At 55.4% G+C, this 21,592-nt stretch overlaps 1 protein-coding gene across 5 annotated transcripts in view; it reads left to right on the forward strand.

Moving 5' to 3' along the window:
• The window catches only part of AGRN (agrin), a 105,752-nt gene that overhangs the window by 58,847 nt on the left and 25,313 nt on the right, over positions 1-21,592 (forward strand). For all 5 annotated transcript variants that reach the window (XM_061450171.1, XM_061450172.1, XM_061450173.1 and 2 more), the window contains 7 exons: positions 6,172-6,387; positions 7,920-8,144; positions 10,800-11,024; positions 11,125-11,331; positions 16,950-17,171; positions 18,665-18,859; positions 20,848-21,048. In XM_061450171.1, the coding sequence (XP_061306155.1) occupies positions 6,172-6,387; positions 7,920-8,144; positions 10,800-11,024; positions 11,125-11,331; positions 16,950-17,171; positions 18,665-18,859; positions 20,848-21,048 (1,491 nt within the window). The remainder of the gene's footprint in view (positions 1-6,171; positions 6,388-7,919; positions 8,145-10,799; positions 11,025-11,124; positions 11,332-16,949; positions 17,172-18,664; positions 18,860-20,847; positions 21,049-21,592) is intronic.

Here is a 21,592-nt window from a genome sequence, read left to right on the forward strand (position 1 = left end):
AGTGATGTCCCCATCCTTAGGACATCCCTTGCTGCAGGGATTCAGGGCTATGGTTGCCTTGTGTTGTTAGCCTTTCCTTTCCTACCCCTTCCCCATCACTGCTCCATCCCACCCTCCCGTCTCACCCGTGAGCTGTAATCAAGTCTCATGCTGTGCTTCTCTGATTGCTTTTCTCAGCCCGTTCGGAGAAGGGATGCGCTCCCCTGAGATCTGGAGCAGGTCCAGGCCGGCAAACGCCAGCTCTGCCTTCAGCAGGCAGGTCTGGCTGGGAGCAGGGAGCTGCCAGGAATCGCCTGTGCATTTCCCACATTGAAAGCCCTCCTCCCTTGGCAAGATTCCTAGGGAAGGGAAAGCTTTGGTCCAGACGGAAGGAAGCCACCAGAGCCCCTTTTAGCCAGGCTCTTGGGCCAGGCCATGCAGGCAGGATGCAATAAGCAGTCAGCAAGCTGCTCCTATCACACTTTCTTCTTTCCAGTGCAGTGGAAAAGAGCAATTTTGACATTACATTTGTGATTATTGTTATTAAGCCAGAGCAACATTTTAATGTGAATGCTCGGGGCTTATTAGACAGAGCTCTTCACCTCAAGATCTCAAAGCACTCGATGAAGGCAGCTTGTTATTAATCCCTACTAGTTCTATTGAGCTGCTTACCTGCTGACACTGGAGGGTTGGTGATTATTGTTATTTGCATGTTTTGTAAATGGGAGAGCCAAGGTGCAGAAATGGATGGGGAGAAGCTGGCAGCGGAAGCTGCTCTCCATCCATCCTCCCTGCCTGCATCCAGCTGCCATCTCCCTCCTGCTTGTCCTTGCTCTGGTCCAGGAGGCTCGGAAGAAACGGCCTCAAGCTGCACCAGAGCAGGTTTAGATGGGGCTGAGGAACAATTCCTGCCCCAAAGGGTGCTCAGGCATTGGAACAGGCTGCCCAGGGCAGGGCTGCAGGCACCGTCCCTGCAAGTGTTCACACAGCCTCAGTGCCATGGGTCAGTGGTGGCCTTGGCAGTGCTGGGAATGGTTGGATTTGATCATCTTAAAGCTCTTTTCCAACCTCATTGATTCCATGGTTCATTTTGCCCCAGCTCAGTCTTCCTTTCACCATCCTCCATCATGCTTGCAGGGAGCAAGCATCCTTCTCCCTGCTGTCCGCAGGCTCCATGTGTGGCTCGCAGCCATTCGAGCTGTTCTGCTCTCCTCTGTCCTTCCAGCCACTTTGGGCATCTGCAGGCACTGTTGGACATGAGGAGGTGGAGCTGGTGCCATCTGTGCCCGCACAACCCGCTCGGGGAGATGCGGACTGAACCTTGGCAGGGGCATCCCATCCTGCTCCATCCCTGCTGCTCAGTAGGGGCTGCTCGAGGAAGTGTCATGGATGGGGTGGGATGCTCAGAGCTGAACCCGTGTCGTTGCCCTTGGTGCAGTGGGTAGGTTCTCTGTGTGCAGGAGCAGCTTGGCTCGGAGCAATGCCAGCAGCTCTTGGCCTGGACCACAGTAAGAAGCACTCTGCTACCCTGACTCTCACTCTTCACACCCCAGTCTGAGCTGTCAGCATAGATAGGATCCCAAAGGCTCCTCTCTTCCTTACCCCTTTTCTTTGCTCATGGTTTTCAATGCAGGCATCCCACTCTGTGTCAGTCCAGGCTGGGAAAGGCATTTCTATAGGCAGCTTCCATCACTTGGTTGCTGTCCCTCTCTGATGCCTCTGCCTTTTGGAGTATCCATCCCCTCTCTCCCAGTGTTTCCTATGACCACCCCACACTGCAGCCCCCCAGGGCCAGGCAGGGTCTACCCTGCAGATGGCTGTGTGGTAAATGGATACCATGGTCCATTCACCATCACCATAACCCCGAGCTCCCTCCCCGTCTGCTCATCCCTGGCTGGCCGCAGGCACACAGCTGTGGCTCCAGCTGTTGTGGGGTGGATACTGCCCAGCATGTTCTCTTTGCCTGTTGGAGAATGGCCTGTGCTCCGCTCTGGACTGTTGGGAGGAGAGGTCGGAGCACTTTTGTGCACCACTCACCTTCCCCAATTAGCCAGAGGGCAAGAAACCCTCCTTAGCATCCCTCTGCCCTGACCAGGAGTCACTGCAGGCCACAAGGCAGAGCTCCAGAGCACAGCTTATGTGAGCTGGAGCCAAGGCTCTGAACACAGCCAGCCCTTTCCCTAGCCTTGATCTCTTCTAAAAGCCTTCCTTGCTTTTGCAGGCTCAGCCTGGGGCTGCTGAGGGAGAGGAGGCTGCTGTGTCCCCCCGATGCTGACTCAGGTGTGAAGCGTCGATAGCAACCCCTTCTCCTCTCCCCTCCTCTCCAGGAAGAGCACTTCTTCACTGTTATTATTGCTGCTGTTAGAAATAATTGTTATTTATTAGCCTGTTTCTGCTCCAGTGCTGCTAAGAGACACAGCGAGGCTTGGCCGCTATTCAGCGTGCTTACAATAAGCCCGAGCCCTCCCTTTTGTTCCGTGCAGCTTGCTGAGTGTTGTATAAATACCTCACTTGAGCTGTTTCTCTCCCTCCTCTTCGGCAGCTCAGGAGGTTTGGGAAAGGTCAGCTCCTTGCCGTAGCTTTTTGCTGCTCCAGACAAGCGCTGCTCTCACCGCGTGCCAAATGCCTCGCTGGGCCTTATCCGTGCGGCTCTAGGATGGCTCAACCAGACCCAGCCTGCTCCCTGAGCTCACTGCACAGCGTTGCCCTGTGCTTTGTAAGCAGTTTAGACCCAGTCTTGAGCGAGCACTGAGAGATCCCTTCTGCACCCAGGACCAGGCACAGTAGGCTGCGACCTCCAGCATCCCAAGCAGGGGCTCTGTTGCAAGCTCGCTGCCTTCCAGAGTGTGCCCATCGTAGCTGCAGTGTTGCTGTGGGGAAGGCAGGCTTTGGGCTTGCTTTCAACCAGTGTATGTTTGTAGGGTAATGTAGGAGCCACCCTAGTAGGGAAATGTATGGCCGCTATCCTGGTGATGCTGTACACGTGTCCCTAGAGGGCCAGGAGGCAGAGCCCTGGTCCCTCTGTGCATCCCTGGTGCTTGTTCCAGTTGGGTAGGCAGGTAGATGGTTTCCTTGTGGGGTGTTTTGGGTAGCAGGGTCTTCACTAGCTCTGGTGGGAGTCAAATTTAAGAGGTCTTTGTGCTTCTAAACACTTTGCTGCCCGGGGTTTATTGGGGCTGCCCCGTACAAGCATCAGGACAAGGGCAATTACTGCTGCTTCTACCCGCACCTTTCTGGGGTGGCTCTGAACAGGAATGGGATGTGAAGGCTTGGTTGGTGCTGAGTACCCTGGAAGTGGGCTGAAGCTCTCCCCTTGGATATGTGAGGCTCCTTTCCCATGCTCTAGGAGGCAAAAGACAGGAGCACAAGGGCTCAAGAAAGGAGACATCCTTGTCTGACACCCTGGATATGCTTCCCACCCTGGTTTCCCTATCTCTGAACCTGGGCTGGTGTGTCCTGCAGACAAGTGCCTTCACACACGCACCTCTTCCCCCTTGCCTTCAAGCAGGCACCTGACTGAGCTCCCCTCCAAGCTGGGTCTGCATCCAGCATCCGCTGTGCTCACCAGTCCCCTTCCCATGGCTGGCTGTGATCTGACAGCTCCATCCTGCCTGCCCTACAACTGGCAGGGGATAAGGCACTGCACAGTTCCACTAACGCCCCACAGGCCTGTGCCTCAGGCCTGGGGGACGACGGGATGAATCCCTGCCTGTCCTGCCCGGTGCATCCCTCACTTGCACACCTCCCCTCGAATATCAGAGCTCAACGCGTTCATCTGCATTAAGGGGGGGTGGAAAGAGAAGGAGCAGCAACGGGAAGAGCAGGAGAGACTATCCAAGCGCTTCATAAAGATGATGAATTGCCTTTAGATATTGGGTAGGAGAGGGAGAGAGTTCTTTCATTTGATGATATTAGTCTCTTAGTGGTGCCTTGTTGCTGTTCATATGAGCTCAAAATCTTCAGGCAGTCAAAGGCAAACGCCCGGGAATTGAAGTGTAAATGAGCCGCTGTCGAGCGGTTTATTCTGCCTGTTATGAGCTCTTGTTCTCTCCTTATGTGGGTCAGTCTGCAGGGGTGGAGGAGCTGCTGCTGCCTGGGGGTGCAGCGGGTGCTGGGGCTGGGCTTGGTGTAGTGGGTGGGCAGGCAGGGTGGTGTGCAGGCAGGGTGATGCAGGGGGTGATGTGCCTATAGGGTGATGCACAGGCAGGGTGATGGAGGGTGATGTATAGGCAGTGATGTGGCTATAGGATGATGTGTAGGCAGGGTGATGCAGGGTGATGTATATGCAGGGTGATGTGCAGGCAGGGTGATGTGCAGGCAGGTTGATGCAGGGGGTGATGTGCTTATAGGGTGATGTGCAGGCAGGGTGATGCAGGGGGTGATGTGCCTATAGGGTAATGCGCAGGCAGGGTGATGCAGGGTGATGTATATGCAGGGTGATGTGCAGGCAGGGTGATGTGCAGGCAGGTTGATGCAGGGGGTGATGTGCTTATAGGGTGATGTGCAGGCAGGGTGATGCAGGGTGATGTATATGCAGGGTGATGTGCAGGCAGGGTGATGTGCAGGCAGGTTGATGCAGGGGGTGATGTGCTTATAGGGTGATGTGCAGGCAGGGTGATGCAGGGTGATGTATATGACAGGTGATGTGCAGGCAGGGTGAGGCAGGGTGATCTATATGCAGGGTGATGTGCAGGCAGTGGGTGATGTGCATGCAGGGTGATGCAGGGAGTGATACACATGCAGAGTAACGCAGGGGGTGATGTGCAAGTAGGATGATGCAGGCGGTGATGTGCCTATAGGGTGATGCACAAGCAGGGTGATGCAGGGGGTGATGTGCTTATAGGGTGATGTTCAGGCAGGTTGATGCAGGGGGTGATGTGCTTATAGGGTGATGCGCAGGCAGGGTGATGCAGGGGGTGATGTGCATGCAGGGTGGTACAGGGGGTGTGCAGTGCCTGCCTGCATATGCATGTGTGTGTTGGGAGTGCAGGGCTGTGGCCATGGCAGTAACCACTAGGTAGAAACCACTCTGGCATCTCTTGCCCTCACTGTGCCTGGAGACCCCTGTCCTCTCCCTTCCTCCTCCCGGCTGAAGAATGCTCTTTCCCCCCACATTAGCAATTCAGATGCTGAACTGGTCCACGCCGGCTGCTCTGATTAGTGCATGTGATAAGAAGATGTTGTGCATCTCCTTCAGAGAGACACCAGCCACGTGGTTTGGCTGCTTTGCATAAACAGTGATGCATAAAGCAGTGTGTGTGGGGGGCAAATCTGTCCCACAGTGGGATAGGTGAGGAGGTTTTCTTCTCCGTTCCTTGCCTTTCCTTTCTCTTGCTGCCTGGGGAGCACTCAGAAAGGCTTGAGCAGAGGGGTTGTAGGGAGAGCAAGTGCTTTCTGGAGCCCTAGAGATGCTCCTCCATGTCTGGAGAGGTTTGGAGGCATCTCCCTGCTCACAAGCTGGTTCTTGGCCTCCTTGCTGTGGTGCAGAGCTGGTGACAGACCTCCAGTTCACACTGGCAATGATACAGCAGGCAGTCTGGAGCGAGAAGGGACACTGAAGAGGCAAGACCAAGGGTTTGGTAGCCCATTTTGGACCATGTACCCCAGCCTTTCCCCTTCTTATCCTTGCGTGGGGTGAAGGTGCTTAGCACATGTCCTGCCTTACTTGGCCACTCTCAAAGGGCAGCAGGGCTCGGTCACTCAGGAGAAGCTGTGATGGAGCCAATGTGGTTGTGTGGTGCCTGAAGGCAAAGCGAGTGCTGCTTCCAGGACAACCTCCCTTCAGAGGCAGCTTTCTCTGTGTCACAGCCTTTACCTGCCCCACTGTCCACGCTGCCCTTCCCCATGCTGTGTGCTCTGCGTGGTACCAGCACAATGGAGCAGGTTATCTCTGTACCCCGTGCTCCGGGTACAGGCAAGAGATGGAGCCTTAGGATACATCAGCCCTGGCAGGGCAGACCCTTGTCCTCAGGCATGGGATGAGCGGCTCAAATGCATCCTTGGTGTCCCTGAAGGACAAAGCTTAACCTTCATGTGGCTCCTGGATGTGTTGGGATGCCGACATCCCTGCCTTAAGCCAGGAAAGGACCTTGCTGTGCCTTGAGCATCCTCTTGCTGCCACGCATCCTTGAAGCCCTGGCTGCATCCTCGTATTCAGAGGGCTCATCCATCTGTGTGTGTGTGTGCCCGCAGCGTGCCGAGGGATGCTGTGCGGGTTCGGGGCGGTGTGCGAGAGGAGCCCCACCGACCCCTCTCAAGCCTCCTGTGTGTGCAAGAAGACCGCTTGTCCCGTGGTGGTGGCTCCCGTCTGCGGCTCCGACTATTCCACCTACAGCAACGAGTGTGAGCTGGAGAAGGCCCAGTGCAACCAACAGAGGAGGATCAAAGTCATCAGCAAGGGACCGTGTGGTGAGTGCGAGCTCTCGGGAGGTGACCGTGATGTCCTGAGCTCATGGCACCACTGTGATGCACTGGTGGATGGGGATGCATCTGGTCTAGTGCGAGGCATCCCTGCCCGTGGATCATTGGAACTGGATCATCTGAAGGTCCTTTCCAACCCAAACCGTTCTATGATGGGGACAGTGAGGGGATCACCAGCAGCTCCTTGTTGATCGTAGGAGTGTAACAAGAGGCGCAATGATGGCCAAAGCCATTCAAGAGGTGTAGAGCAACCCGGTGACCACAATACCTCCCCAGTATGGGTCCCATTTACCACAGCCAGAAGCTGGAGAGACCATCCTATAAGCAGGCTGGGTGGGCTGATGAAAGGCAGGCTGGCATCTCCCAGCTGTGAGCAAGGAGCTGTGTAAATGAGACCCCAGTCTCCTCATCTCAGAGTAAATTAACTTGACCTTTCTCTCCTGCGGCGCTCTGCCGTGCAGTAAATCTGCACCCAGCGCTCCCGCTGAGCTCTTGGCGGGGGGGGGGAGCGCCAAGTGATTTATTCCACATCAGAATCAGAAAGAAGTGACAAAAAAAAGAGGGGGAAAAGGCCAAAAAATAGAACTGGCAAATACGGTTTGGCCCTTCCTTGCCAAGTGAGGGAATTGTTCCTTGAGCTCTGCCTCTAAGAGTGGTTTGCAGGAGGTGCTCTAAAGGCCCTTTTCTGCTCATCTGATGGAGAGCTTGTGCAGGGAAGGGAGCTTGCAGGAAGGCTGAAGGGGTTGGAAAGGAAGGGAGTGAGGAGTGAGCTCCTTTCCCCGTGTGCCATGGGTTTGGGATTGATCCCACAGCCCCATCGTCCTGCCTGCCTCTGTGGACATCCTGGTTGCTCAGGACCACGTAGAACCATGGACTCAATGAGGTTGGAAAGGAGCATTAAGATGATCCAATCCAACCATTCCCAGCGTTGCCGAGGTCACTATTAACCCATGGCACTGAGGGCTTGGTCTATACGGTGTGTGAACGCTTCCATGGACGGTGCCTGCAGCCCTGCCCTGGGCAGCCTGTTCCAATGCCTGAGCACCCTTTGGGGCAGGAATTGCTCCTCATCTCCATCTAAACCTGCTCTGGTGCAGCTTGAGGCCGGTTCCTCTTGTCCTAAGGTACATGGGTCCAGCATCCGCTGAAGCTGATGGAAGAACATCCCTTGTCATCATGTATGATTCTGGGTACTCAGAGGGACTGGGGATCATAGAATGGTTTGGGTTGGAAAGGACCTGAAGCTCCCCCAGTTCCAACCCCCTGCCATGGGCAGGGACACCTCCCACTAGACCATGTTGCCCAAAGCTCTGTCCAACCTGGCCTTGAACACCGCCAGGGATGGAGCATTCACCACTTCTTCGAGCACCCTGTGCCAGCACCTCAGCACCCTCACAGGGAAGAACTTCTTCCTTATACCCAACCTGCCCTTCCCCTGTTAGCTAGCACCGTGTGTCCGGCTCATTTACCCCATGGGAGCAGCTCACCCCTGTGCCACGCTCTCCTGTTCCCTCTTACAGGCTCCAAGGACCCCTGCGCAGAGGTGACCTGCAGCTTCGGCAGCACGTGCGTGCGCTCCACCGACGGCCAGGCAGCCAAGTGCGTGTGCCCGTCGTCCTGCAGCGGCGTGCCCGAGAGCCCCGTGTGCGGCAGCGACGGCCGGGACTACCGCAGCGAGTGCCAGCTCAACAAGCACGCCTGTGACAAGCAGGAGAACGTCTTCAAGAGGTTCGACGGCGCCTGCGGTGAGTCCTCTCCTTGCCTCAAGAGCCTTTCCCTTTGGATCGAGAGCAGCAGGGAACGGCAAAGCCATGGAATGGGGTGGGTTGGAAGGGAGCTTAAAGCTCATGGGCTTCCAACCCCTTGCCATGGGCAGGGATACCTTCCACTAGACCAGCTTGCTCCAAGCCCCATCCAACCTGCCAGGGATGGAGTGGCTACCGCTTCTTTGGGCAACGTGTTCCACTCCTCAGCACCCTCACAGTAAAGAGCTTCCTTATATCTAACCTGAACTTCCCCTGTTTAAGCTTAAACCCATCACCCCTTGTCCTGTCACTGCAGTCCTTGATGAAGAGTCCCTGTCCAGCACCCTTGTAGCCCCCTTTAGGTACTGGGGTCTTCACGCAGCCGCTGTCTGTGTATGTCTTCATCAGCTCAAACCCAAGCTGGGCAGAGGAAGGTCACTTTGTGGGTGATGGCTTCTGAAACTCAGACCAAAGCAGCACTTCCCCTGCAGCGTTTGGCTGTGGTTGTTTCTCCTTGGGACCCACTGACCTACAAAGCAGTGGGAACATCTGTGCTCCCTCCTTTTCCTTCTGCTGTTTCCCTGGGCTGGGATGCCCTGGCTGCTGGCTTTGGCAAGGAGTCCTTTTGGAGGTGACATCCCAGGGCTCAGGGGCAAGCAGCTCCCTCTAGTTAAAGGAGCCCAATAGGGCTCAGATCCTCCATGGTTGTGGATCCTGGTAATTAAAAGGCACTGGGGTCATTAGGGAAACCATGAGATCAGGCAGGACACGTGCCCAGGGGAAGGCCTGTGGGAGTGTGTTTGGGAAGGCTGCAAACCCTGAGGAGCTTCAATGGGGTTTTCCCTGCTTGCTCCCAGGTAGGGTGAGATGGGAGGTGCAGAAGGGGTGCTGTCACCCCAGGTTTCTAGGGCAGAGAAGAGGCTTTTGAGCCTCGCCACTCCTTTGAGGTCCTCCTGGTTTTAGCTGGGCATCAGCAGGAGCTCGGCAGAGGGGTTATAGAACCTGAAAGTAGCTGAAGGTCTTTGCACTCTGTTGGTGTCAGTGTAAGGCTTGAGGATGTGCTGCAAGGCAGAGGAGGAAGCAGGGATGAACAGTCACACATACAGTCACACATACAGTCACACATACAGTCACACATAGTCACACATACAGTCACACATAGTCACACATACAGTCACACATACAGTCACACATACAGTCACACATAGTCACACAGTCACACATAGTCACACATACAGTCACACATACAGTCACACATACAGTCACACATAGTCACACAGTCACACATACAGTCGCACAGTCACGCATAGTCACACATACAGTCACGCATACAGTCACACATACAGTCACATATAGTCACACATACAGTCACACATAGTCACACATACAGTCACATATAGTCACACATACAGTCACACATAGTCACACATACAGTCACACATAGTCACACATACAGTCACGCATACAGTCACACATACAGTCACATATAGTCACACATACAGTCATGCATAATCACACATACAGTCACACATAGTCACACATAGTCACACATACAGTCACGCATAATCACACATACAGTCACACATACAGTCACACATAGAGTCCCCATCCTAGTCCCTGAGATAAATCTCTGCATCCGCCTCATCCCCAACCCCTCTAATGTGGTCGGTCCCCACCTCCTCATCTGTTCTGCATCCCTGCCCCACTGCAGCAGCCTCATCTACCCACAGCCCCTTGAGTCCACACAAGATGTTCTTGCTTTATTGGGGTTGCAGAAGCCTCCAAGGGGGTAACACATCCCCGGCTGTCTGCTGGTGGGGCAGTAGCAAGCACAGGCAGCTCTTGCCAGAGGGGGAATAAGAGATGGATTGGGCAGGTCCTGTGGGAGCTCCTCCGTCTGCTTCATTTCCATGATCACTGCATATGCTAAAGTGGTTAAAGCAAAAGACTTCAGCTGTGACCCTGTCCTAGGCCAGCCTTCTCCAAGGGATGTAGGGTAGATGGGAAGCCCCTTTCCAGCTTGTGAGAGGCTGGGGGAATGGGTTATTGCGTTGTTTTCCCCCCTTGTCAGCCTGGGACTGGTGGATGCAGGGATTTCAGACAAGTAGGATGAAAGGGGGGGAGAGATTCGATCGTGTTTCTGCAATTGCAGACAATGAATCAGCACTCTGCAGGTTCCCTGCTTGGCAAGGAAGAGGAAAACCTGGAGTAGGGATTAGTGAGCAGCCAGCACCTGGTTTACCCTTGTCTTTGGTATGCTAATGTGAGCTCAGCTTAGAGCAGTGGGGCAAGGCAGCGTGTGGCCCTGGCTGCCTTATGGAAAGACGAGGGGAGAGTGGGATGGGAGTACCGAGCATCTTGTAACGCATTTGGACCTGGGAGGTTCACCTGGATCAGGGTATCCTTAGAGAGGACTGAATGCAGCTCAGGATGGGAAAAGAGGCAGAGCTCATCCCATCCAGCCATCGCTTTGGAATGGGGGAGTGTGTGCAGAGTCCTCCTGTGTGCGGATATGGGGACGAGGAGGACTGAGTCCCACTGGGGAGGGATTGGAGCCTCTTGCTGCCGACCAAAGGGAAGGAGGGCGGAGGAGCAAGCACCGCTGTGGTCAGGATGTGATGGTACCTGACTGCGTGCCCTGCCTCTGTGCAACAGACCCATGTAAAGGCGTCCTCAACGACATGAACCGCGTGTGCCGGGTGAACCCCCGCACCCGGCGGGTCGAGCTGCTCTCCCGCCCGGAGACCTGTCCCCCGAAGAAGGAGCTTGTGTGCGGTGACGACGGGGTGACTTACGACAACGAGTGCGTGATGGGGCGCTCGGGGGCCATCCGGGGCCTGGAGATCCAGAAGGTGCGTTCAGGGCAGTGCCAGCATCAGGGTAAGTACATCCCTGCGTCCTTGGGAGTGATGGGAGCGTTCGGGTTCCCGCTCCCTGTCCCCGCGGTGGGATTGAGCAGTGCTGTCCCTTCTCCCCACAGACAAATGCAAGGATGAGTGCAAGTTCAACGCCGTGTGCTTGAACCGCCGCGGCACCGCTCGCTGCTCCTGCGACCGCATCACCTGCGATGGTACCTACCGGCCCGTGTGCGCCCGCGACAGCCGCACCTATAGCAACGACTGCGAGCGCCGCAAGGCAGAGTGCCACCAGAAGGCTGCCATCCCAGTAAAGCACAGTGGACCCTGTGGTAAGCACTGGTGCCACCAGGCTGGTCACCCACAGGAGCACTGGTACCCCCCCCCATCACTTCCCAGCCCCGGCAGCCGCTTTAAGCCCAGCCTGTGTCAGTCGCTTCCATGCGGGTGATGCTGGGAAGCTGCAGGTAAGTTGTGAGTGGGTGCTCATCCTAAGCAAGGCACAGGTTTTCTTCAGTGTTGCGGCCAACAAGCCCTGAATATCCATTGCTCCCTGTTGGTTTTCCTCTCACAGTCTGTGTGTGCGTGTTCCTCCTTGGTCTTGTCTCTGGTGTGCTCAATGGGAAGAGTCATTTGTGTTTAAACAGCACCAAGTGTCTGTGATGTCCAGCTGGATCCTCTCATTCACCACCATGCAGCTCCTGTGCAGCCCATGCCATTCATTTCTCCTCCCAGGGTAGTGCCAGTCCCAAGCTCCTTCCATGCTTCCCCCTCCATGCCTGCCGGCTTCTCTCAGCTCCAGGTATCTCCATAAGGAACTCTAAAGACTCTTTGGACGTCTCACCGTGTCTTTGTCTCGTCTCTGGGAGCAGCTTTTGACCTTTTCCAATGGATGCTTTATCAGGAGGATGCGATAGGATGGGCCTTGGTGTCCTTAGGATGTTGGGAATGTCCAATTTTAACATCATTGCACAGAGACTGAAGGAAGTGGAACGCAGCCACTGGGTTGATTTGTATGAGTTGGACTGTTTCATTTCAGCTCAAATTGGGTTTTGCTACATCTGGAAGTGTGTCCTATTACTCTAAGCTGCTGTTTCACAAGGTATCAGCTGTACCAAACCTTCTGAAACACTCAGGATTGAGGCCCCATGTTGTGGACCTGTTTTGTTGGCTTTGTGCTCCTGCGGTGGGTTTTGAATGCTGCCCAGCCCCAGCTGCTTGAAACCCCTTTTGTCAGGCTCCCAAAACCACGCTCAATACAACCACAAGCTGTGAGTTTTAATCATCCCTTTCACTGGGTTTCTGATGAGTGAATGATGAGGAATCGCTTCCCCACGTTCTCCCTATACGGGGATCAACACAGGCACCTTCCAGTCCTCTCTGCTGCAGGGAGCTTGGTGCTGGATGGCAACCAGGAGCCTTGCCAAAGCCTGGAACTCATTTTCCTCCCTGTTGTGCCACTGTGGAGGTGTGAATGGCCACTGGGGCTGGCATGGGGCTGCTCATGGCAAGGCAGGCTGCCTTGGTGCAGGGGATGAAGCAAGGTGCCTGTAGCTCCTGAGATGCACTGGGGCCAGGAGATGGTGTTTGCAGCTGGGTCTTTAGGTGCTGGTGCCTTGGGCTCTCTACAAACCCTTCCTGTATCTCCTTTAGCATCAGGACCTTGCTGAGGCTTCCCAAATTCCTAGGGTAAGCAGAGGGCTCACAGCACACACACATCATTCCCAGCCCATTCAGTGCAGTGAGGCCAGTGGGCAGTGGAATCTGGCCCTATACATCTCTTTCATTTTAGCCTCTCTTCCTGCAGGCGAGGGCAGCAGATGCGCACATCTGCTTTCTGGAGCTGCATCCTTATGGGGTGGGAGCAAACAGAGCCTGGAATCCAGGGGAGCAGATCAAAGCTGAGGCTTTCACCTCCAGACGACGGCTCCAGGCAGCCCTGTAGCAAACCACCATGAGGTGTGGGCAAGCCTTTGGTCTCCCCATCAGCTTAGGAAAGCATGTTCTGTCTGAGCCTGTTGGAAAGAGAGCACGTCCTCCTCCGTGGCACCAGTTCTCAATGTGAGATGGGAAATGGGTTTAGAAATGGAGATTTGGGGTGGTGATGCTGCCTTCCAGCTGGTGTGATAACACTGATCGCTGCTGGTGGTACCAGCTTCTCTCCTGGATGGATGCTTCTGCTGGATGCAGGGTACAGTCCTCACGGGACACTCAGCAGTGGGTGAGAACAGGGGATGAGGGAGCCACAGGCTCTGTTTGCATCCAGCACTCGTAGAGGGGAGCATGGGGACTTCATCCATGTGCCATGAGGATGCAGGAGATTCATGGAGCTGGGGAAGGAAAGGGAGAAAGAAAGGAAAGGGAAAAGGAAAAAGACAAAAGCTAAAAGAAAGGAAAGGGAAAGGGAAAAGGAAAAAGAAAAGGTAAAGGAAAAATAATAGGGAAAGGGAAAGGGAAAGGGAAAGGAAAGGGAAAGGAAAGGAAAGGAAAGGAAAGGAAAGGAGAAAGGAAAGGAAAGGAAATGAAAGGAAAGGAAAGGAAAGGAAAGGAAAGGAAAGGAAAGGAAAGGAAAGAGGAAGGATGGGCCATTAGTCTGGTCACAGCATTATCATCTCTCACATATACATGTCTAAGGAGCTCTAAGCTCTGCTGCTCTTTTCCTGCAGCAAGGCAAAGGATGCAAAGCCAAACAAAACAGTCCAGGCCTTGTTTTAATCCTTCTCTCCTCTGAGACCGTGATGGTGCAGCTGAGAACGAAGGGATGGGATGAGACCGATGCGGACAGGAGGTGGAGGGAAGGTGTCTGTAGTTGCATCTGTCTTCTCCTCCCTGCCTCTCTCTGCTCTTCCTTTCCTGTCTTTCTCCCTCTGCTTTCTCTCTCTTTCCTTTCTCGTCTGTGTCTTGTGTTTTACAGTGTTGCCTGTTTGGAGGAAGGAATTGTGTCCTCGCAGCACCCTCCTGCTCCCTACCCGGACATCTCTGCTAGGAGGTCGGCTCTCTCCCCTTCTCCATAGCCAGGGACAGTCCTGGCATCTTCTCACTGCTCCCCACCTCTCTAGTTTCGCTTGAGAGCCCCAGGGATGGAGACATTGCCCTGGGTTTGCTCCCATCCCTCATCCCAAACCCTTCCTGCTGGAATGGAAGTGCCTCGCAGTGCCGTGGGGTCTTGTCCGGTGCTTGCTGTGGCTTGACCCTCCAAGGCACATGAGAGTGGGAGCAGAGGTGGGTGCTGTGAGCTCCCTGCTCCTTAGCAAGCCCCTCTTTGGCTGGTCCATCAGTCTGGACTGCTCCTGGTTGATCTTACCTCTCCTTGTGCCCCCAACTAACCCTCCTTTCTTCCCCACCTCCTCCTTCCCAGAGACTTCTGCCTGCCTGGGTCCGTGCTGCTTGTCCCTCTGCTCTCCATAGTGTGTGTCACGCTTGGCTGTGCAAGTCCAGCGGGAAGGGGACCCACAGGGATTGCAGATCCCCCAGTTCCCAGCAGAGCACCACGTGCCTTTTGGAAGCACTGAGGAACTGGGCTGGAGATGTGGTTCTTCCCTAGGGATGCTCCCTGTGGAGCTGGTGATGGAGCCCGCTGGGTGTCACGGGCACAGATTGATGGGGTGTGATGGGTTACAAAGCAGCTTCAGAGCCTCTTCTCCATAGCCACCATCAAGCAGGGCTTGTAGGAGACCTCAGTGTCCCCAGGGCTTGCTTGGCCCTTGGCAAAGCTTGGTAGCAGGTGGGGATCGTGCCTTTGAACCCATTAGGGTGCAGGGTGAACATTTTCCTTGCTCCGTGCCTCAGTTTCCCTGCCTACAGAAGGGCCAGGAATCAAAGCAGGTCTTGATTATAGCACAGCTTGAGGTCCTTGCTCAGTAGGCCCTCATTATACCCACTCACATCAAACCTGGTGCCAGAACCTCCGTTGACATCTGCTGGTACCCAAGGCGGCGTGTGATAATTCACAGGCTGAGATTCAGGCTGTGAAGCAGCTTCACGTGCCCCATCTCTGCAGGTTTGCTTGCTCCATAAGAGCAAGGGATGTCAGGGCAGTGCTCTCCATCTGGCACCTCCCTGCACTCTCACCCTTGCTCCCTTGCCCCCCAGTAGAGTGAATTTGGACTTCAAATGAGTTTGCTTCATGCTTAGCTCATTGCATCCTTACTGCCTGCGTCCAGCAGAGGAGCTTTCCCCATGTGTCTCTGTGTTTGAGGGGCATCGTTATGGTATAGATGTTGCTTCAGAAAGGGGAAACACAAGCAGGAGATGGGAGCAGCATCACAGGGCTCAGCACAGCAGGGAGCTGGTCCTTGGGAACTGCTCACAGGCAATTCCTCTGCAGGATAGCTGGGGTGCAGTTGAAAGGGCTGGGATGAAGTAGTGCCCATGTGCCTGAGCTGTCTCCCTCTTCCCTGTTCCTATGCACACCTTTGGCTCTAAGTTTTGGCTTGGTAGGTCCTTCCCAAAGAGCCAGATCCCATTGGCTGTGCCCATGGGCCATTTCTGACTGGTTGAGAGCATGCAGCCAGGCTCCTGAGGGCTCGAGCCTTGCTCTTGGTCCTAGCATGGGAGGAAAACAGACCTGATGCCCTGTGCCATCAGGCTCTGGAGGGCTTTGCCTTTCCCACCACGCTCTGTGCCCACCTCGCTCTTTGCTGTTGGTGGGGCTGTGTCTGCCCGTTACATCCATCTCCTCTTGGCTGCATTGTCTGTTCCCCACATGTGTTTTGTCCTGTGTCCTTGTCGCTGTTCCACACGGATTAAATCTGTGTCCTTTCCTTGCCCCACGTCCTCAGGGCTCTTGTCTTGAGGCACAAGAAAGGGTTGTTGGCAGTGCTGGGGTTCCCCCCAGCAGCATGGTCAGTGCTTCTGGATGGTAGAGAGCACTCCTGATGGGACGTGCAAGCAGGCTGGGAAGTGGGGGGGAACCATAGGTAGAGGTCCATAGGGAGTTGGAGGCAGCCTCTTCTCTTTGCTATCACCATTACTGGTGGTGGGCATCCTGAAGGGAAGGTGCCATGAGCTTGGCTGACTTAGATAAAGCAGCTTCAGTGTGTGAGCAGAGGGGACTGCTGCTGCCTCTCAGCCTGCAATACATCCTATGGGGCATCACCCATCCCTAGGGAGCTCGATGCCCAAGGACTGGGCTGAAGCAAGGACACCAGCTCTCTTCCTCCCGCTGCCCAGCAGCTCCATGGCCTTTCCAGCATTAGCTTCCAAGAGGAGGGCATGGGAGCTGACATGGGGAGAGGAGAAACAGGCCTTGTGGTGAATTCCAATGTCCTCTCCAGCCAGGTCTTCCTGGGAATTGCCACAGAGGGTATTAAATGAGCTGTTCAGGAGGATGTGGACCTCAGTGAAGGGGATGAGCCCTCTGTGAGCTTTGTGGCTCCTGGTGCCAGGTACAATGTGAGGATGTGCTGAGGGTCCTGGAGCACCAAGAACCACACTGAGAAGGGCTTTCTGCTGCCTCTTGCCCTGCTCTCTGCTATAGAGCTGGTCATTCAGGTCTGACTTTACAGGGTTGTGGCACCACTGCTGCTTCCAAAGCGCCAGCAATGAGGAGCATCAGTCTGTGTTGCCCTCCCTCAACACATGATGTGAGCTGCTGGGGACACCCAGACAATGGGGTTTGGTGCAGAAGCCCAAAGCTGATCCCACTTTTAGCCAGCCCTTTAAGGCAGAGCGTAGCAGGGATGGGAATGGGATGGAGTCAGGAATCCCCATCACAGCGTGCAGGGAGAAGACCTTGTGCCTGCTTCCCATCCCTAACCTCTGCCACGCATGGGGACGATGCTGAGGGTGGCATGGAGGGTGCAGGGTGCCACGGCCAGGACCAATGTGCATTTGCCACGGCCTGGGGGAGGCAGGCGCGATGCTGGGGACGCTGGCATGCCTCGCTGCCGCGATGCTGTGGGGAGCCGCGGGTTCAAACCAGGGCCTTTCTCTCTGTGCCCCTCTGCAGACCTGGGCACGCCGAGCCCGTGCCTGAGCGTGGAGTGCACCTTCGGGGCCACGTGCGTGGTGAAGAACCAGGAGGCTGTGTGCGAGTGCCAACAAGTGTGCCAGGGCCGCTACGACCCGGTGTGCGGCACCGACAACCGCACCTACGGCAACCCCTGTGAGCTCGACTCCATGGCCTGTGTGCTCAAGAGGGAGATCAAAGTGAAGCACAAGGGGCCCTGCGGTAAGAGCTGAGCCCGTTGGAACCCATTGCCGTGGACAGGGACCCCTTCCACTAGAGCAGGGTGCTCCAAGCCCCTGTGTCCAACCTGGCCTTGAACACTGCCAGGGATGGGGCAGCCACAGCTTCTCTGGGCACCCTGTGCCAGCACCTCAGCACCCTCATGGTAAAGGATTTCTCCCTAATATCACATCTAACTCTCCCCTTTGTCAGGTTAAAGCCGTTCCCCTTGTCCTGTCCCCACATCCCTTGTCCAAAGCCCCTCTCCAGGTTTCTTGTAGCCCTTTTAGGCACTGGAAGGCTGCTTTAAGCAGCCCCACTCCCAACCTGCACTGCTGCAGACTTTGTGCTGTAGATAGAAACCTCCTGTCCAACAGTCTGCACAGCCCAAGCAGGGGGCTGTAGCATCTTCCCTCCCCCGTGCAAAGGCAGCAGCTGCTGTGTGAAAGAGAAATAAGAAACCCCATCTTGGAGCCAAATTCCTTGGGCACTGAATGGCAGGGAGGGAAGAGGGTGTTTGAAGAGGAAAATGAAGCCGTGAATCAGTAAATACCCAGGAGCCAGGGGATGCGCTGGCTGGAGTCTGGTCCCTCCTGCGATGGGTGATGGCTCATTGAGTTATTAGGAAGATAAACGTCTTCCCTGACCCAGACTGCACATGATGCGTGTGTTTGCAGCAGGCATGTGAGAGTCCCTCTATGGGATGCATCAGTGATGTGAATGCTGCTGTGTTATCCATGTGCCCAGCACTGCTGCACCCTGATGAACCGATGGAAGACAGTACCCACCTTCCCAACTGATTGCATCCCACCCTAGTTGTGAATCCCGCTGCCTCTCTCCCCTTGGACACAGGCTGCTGGGATGCTGCTCCCTCCTCCCAGGGCTGGGACTGATTTATCACTCCTCATATTCCCCCTCCACTCCGTGCTCTCTCCCACCTCCTATTTAGCTGCACCAGCGCTGGTGACACTTCATCACTGTTAGTCCTGGTCCTGATGGCTTTTATGAGTAGTTACTGCCTCGGAGCCTGACTCTTCCTCCTCCTGCAGCCCTCACCTCTGCTCCTTCCCTTGCACTGCTTCCAACAAGGCTGCCTCCAACGGCATCTGCAGCCTGAGGAGGAGGAGGTTGCAGTGGGGCTTTATTTCATAGAACAATGGAATGGTTTGGGTTGACGGGAGCTTGAAGCTCAGCCAGTTCCAACCCACAGGGACCCCTTCCACTAGAGCAGCTCGCTCCAAGCCCCTGTGTCCAACCTGGCCTTGAACGCTGCCAGGGATGGGGCAGCCACAGCTTCTCTGGGCACCCTGTGCCAGCGCCTCAGCGCCCTCATAGTAAAGGATTTCTTCCTAATATCACACCTAACTCCCCGTTTGTCAGCTTAAAGCCGTTCCCCCTTGTCCTAGCACTACATGCCCATACTGACAGCTCCTCGCCATCCCACACCGATGCCGTGTGCTGCCCTAACCTCCTGCTCTTGTCCCTTGTGTGCACAGAGCGCTGCGGCAAGTGCCAGTTTGGAGCCATCTGCGAGGCGGAGACGGGGCGCTGCGTGTGCCCCACCGAGTGCGTGCCCTCCTCGCAGCCCGTCTGCGGCACCGACGGCAACACGTACGGCAGCGAGTGCGAGCTCCACGTGCGCGCCTGCACCCAGCAGACCAACATCCTGGTGGCGGCACAGGGAGACTGCAGTGAGTCCGGCACCGTCCCCTCCTTCCCTCCTCTCATTCCAGTGGTGGGGCACAGAGGATGCTCTGCCCCGTTGGCCACCTGTGTCCTGCTGAGGTGCTTGGATGAGCCCATCCAAGGCTCCACTTCTTCCCTCATCTCATTCCAATAGCATGTTAGAGAGGATGCTCTGCCCCACTGGCCACCCAGCCCTGCTGAGATGCTTGGATGTGCCCATCCAAGGCTCCCCTTCTTCCCTCCTCTCATTCCAATAGCATGTTAGAGAGGATGCTCTGCCCCACTGGCCACCTGGGTTCTGCTGAGATGCTTGGATGTGCCCATCCAAGGCTCCACTTCTTCCCTCCTCTCATTCCCATGGCATTATAGAGAGCGGATGCTCTGCCCCATTGGGCACCCAGCCCTGCCGAGATGCTTGGATGTCCCCATCCAAGGCTCCCCTTCTTCCCTCCTCTCATTCCCATGGCATATTAGAGAGGATGCTCTGCCCAATTGGGCACCCAGCCCTGCTGAGATGCTTGGATGAGCCTATCCAAGGCTCCCCTTATTCCCTCATCTCATTCCAATAGCATGTCAGAGAGGATGCTCTGCCCCACTGGCCACCCAGCCCTGCTGAGATGCTTGACTGTGCCCATCCTGTAGCCCGTGGGTTTGCCTAACCCTAACCTTAACCCCAGGATTGGGATGTGGAGAGGGTCTCCCTAGTGTTCCTCCTGATGCCTTTAATGGTTGCTTTGAGGACTTCCCAGCAGGATCAGCTCCAGGATAACAGGGAGATTCCAGGAGAAGCAGGGATACAGGGATACCCAAGAGCCTGGCCCTGAGCTGGCCACTTGGACACCCTCCCTGAGGCTTTTCACCTTGTCTGGTGGGATTTTTCCCTTTTGTCTTCACAAGAATTGGGCATTTTGGGTCTTTCCAGCAGTTTCTCCTTTTTAACCCCAGCAGTTATGCTTTTCCCGTCATAGATGGTATCTGCCCTCTGAGCCAAGCAAAGAAACCGGGTTAATAGCCACTGAGCCAAACAAATCGGGTTAAAGCCATGTTAACAGCTACCATCAGGACTGAAAGCATCGGGGGTCTGTTTGATCACACAGTGTGTCTCAGTAGCTTTCCCTTCCCTCCATCCCCTGGGGTTAATTCCTCTTTGCTCATGTGCTTCCTCCCCGCTCCCCAGCACAGGGAACTGTCTGTGCTAATTTCTTAATGAATTAAAAGCCCTGCCTAGGTTCTTCATTAGGGTAAATGCTCCTTTGGTTAAAGCAATGCCCTGAGCCTCATAAAACCTGTCCAGCTGGGGCTGGTGTTCCAGGGATGAACTGTGCATGGAGATGCTCTCTACATTTGGGAGAGAACAACTGAGTGTGATAGATCACTCTTGGTACTGAGAGCAGGAAGAGGCTGAAACCAGGATACACCATGAGAGTAAATGGGATCTATTACTGGTGCCCTAGAAACGGTGTTGGACACAACAGCTATGGGTGTTGATGGGAATCAGGAATGCTCAGGACTGACACAAGGAGGATGGAGAGAGGAAGGGGCTGGTCCCTTTTCCAAAGTGGCAAGGGATAGAAGAGGAAACAGCCTCAGGGCAGGTTTAGATGGAGCTGAGGAACAATTCCTTCCCCAAAGGGTGCTCAGGCATTGGAACAGGCTGCCAGGGCAGGGCTGCAGGCACCGTCCATGGAAGTATTCACACACCGTATAGACCAAGCCCTCAGTGCCATGGGTTAATGGTGGCCTTGGCAGTGCTGGGGAATGGTTGGACTTGATCATCTTAAAGCTCTTTTCCAATCCCATTGATTCCATGATTCCATAACACCTTTCCATTGCAGTCTCTTTGCATGCTTCAACCAACCAATACCAACCCGCCCTGGCCAAGGAGAACTTGCTTTGGAGGGCGCGTTCTCCGTGGTCCCCATCTCTCTGACATGGGGTAGCTGACCACAAAGACCCCCTCAGTGCGTGACCATGGTTCCTCCCTCTGTCCCAGAGTCCTGCGGCAGCTCGGTGTGCTCCTTCGGCAGCCGCTGTGTGGGTGGGCAGTGCGTGTGCCCGCGCTGCGAGAGGCAGCCCCTCGCCCCCGTGTGCGGCACCGACGGCGTCACCTACCCCAACCAGTGCGAGCTGCGCGTGGCCTCCTGCCAGCACAAGAAGAGCATCGAGGTCGCCCGCATGGGGCCGTGTGAGGACGGTAGGTGGGAATAATGGGGAGGGAAAGGGTGAGGATGGGCACAGTGCGCTGCCCTGTGACACCCTGACATCCCCATCGGGTCCCAGTGATGCTCTCCTTCCCTCCCGGCACCCTGCGCGCTGCATCCCTTTCCCCTTGTCTTCCTGTATCCAGCGGTAATGAGAGGTGACACCTCCTAATGAGCAGGGCAAGGAGCTGATCGCTGCTTGGATTTCACACTTCAGCAGGTCACAGGAAACAGAGGTGTTCCTGCAATAGGGAGCTTGGCTGCTGCTTGGCTTCCCTCTGCCCCAGAGCTGCTCCCATGGCCAGCATTGACTCAGCACTGAGCACCGAGGTCCTGGGGCTGGCTGGACCATGCTTGGTCAGGCTAAGAGCTAAGAACCTGCTGTCTTCCACTGCAGGGGAATAGCTCTGGGTTAACAACGGCTGAGTCCAAGTTATAGGGTGCTGAGCTGATATTCTCTGGCTCATTGCACATGTAGTCTTCGCTGGAAAGGACTTCAGTGCCATGGCAGAGCTTAGGCAGAGGAGAAGACATAAT

Source organism: Pezoporus flaviventris, unplaced genomic scaffold, assembly GCF_033815535.1.
Source record: "Pezoporus flaviventris isolate CSIRO_AGI_PZ_B2104156 unplaced genomic scaffold, CSIRO_AGI_Pfla_v1 ptg000009l, whole genome shotgun sequence".
Classification (NCBI taxonomy): Eukaryota; Metazoa; Chordata; class Aves; order Psittaciformes; family Psittacidae; genus Pezoporus; species Pezoporus flaviventris.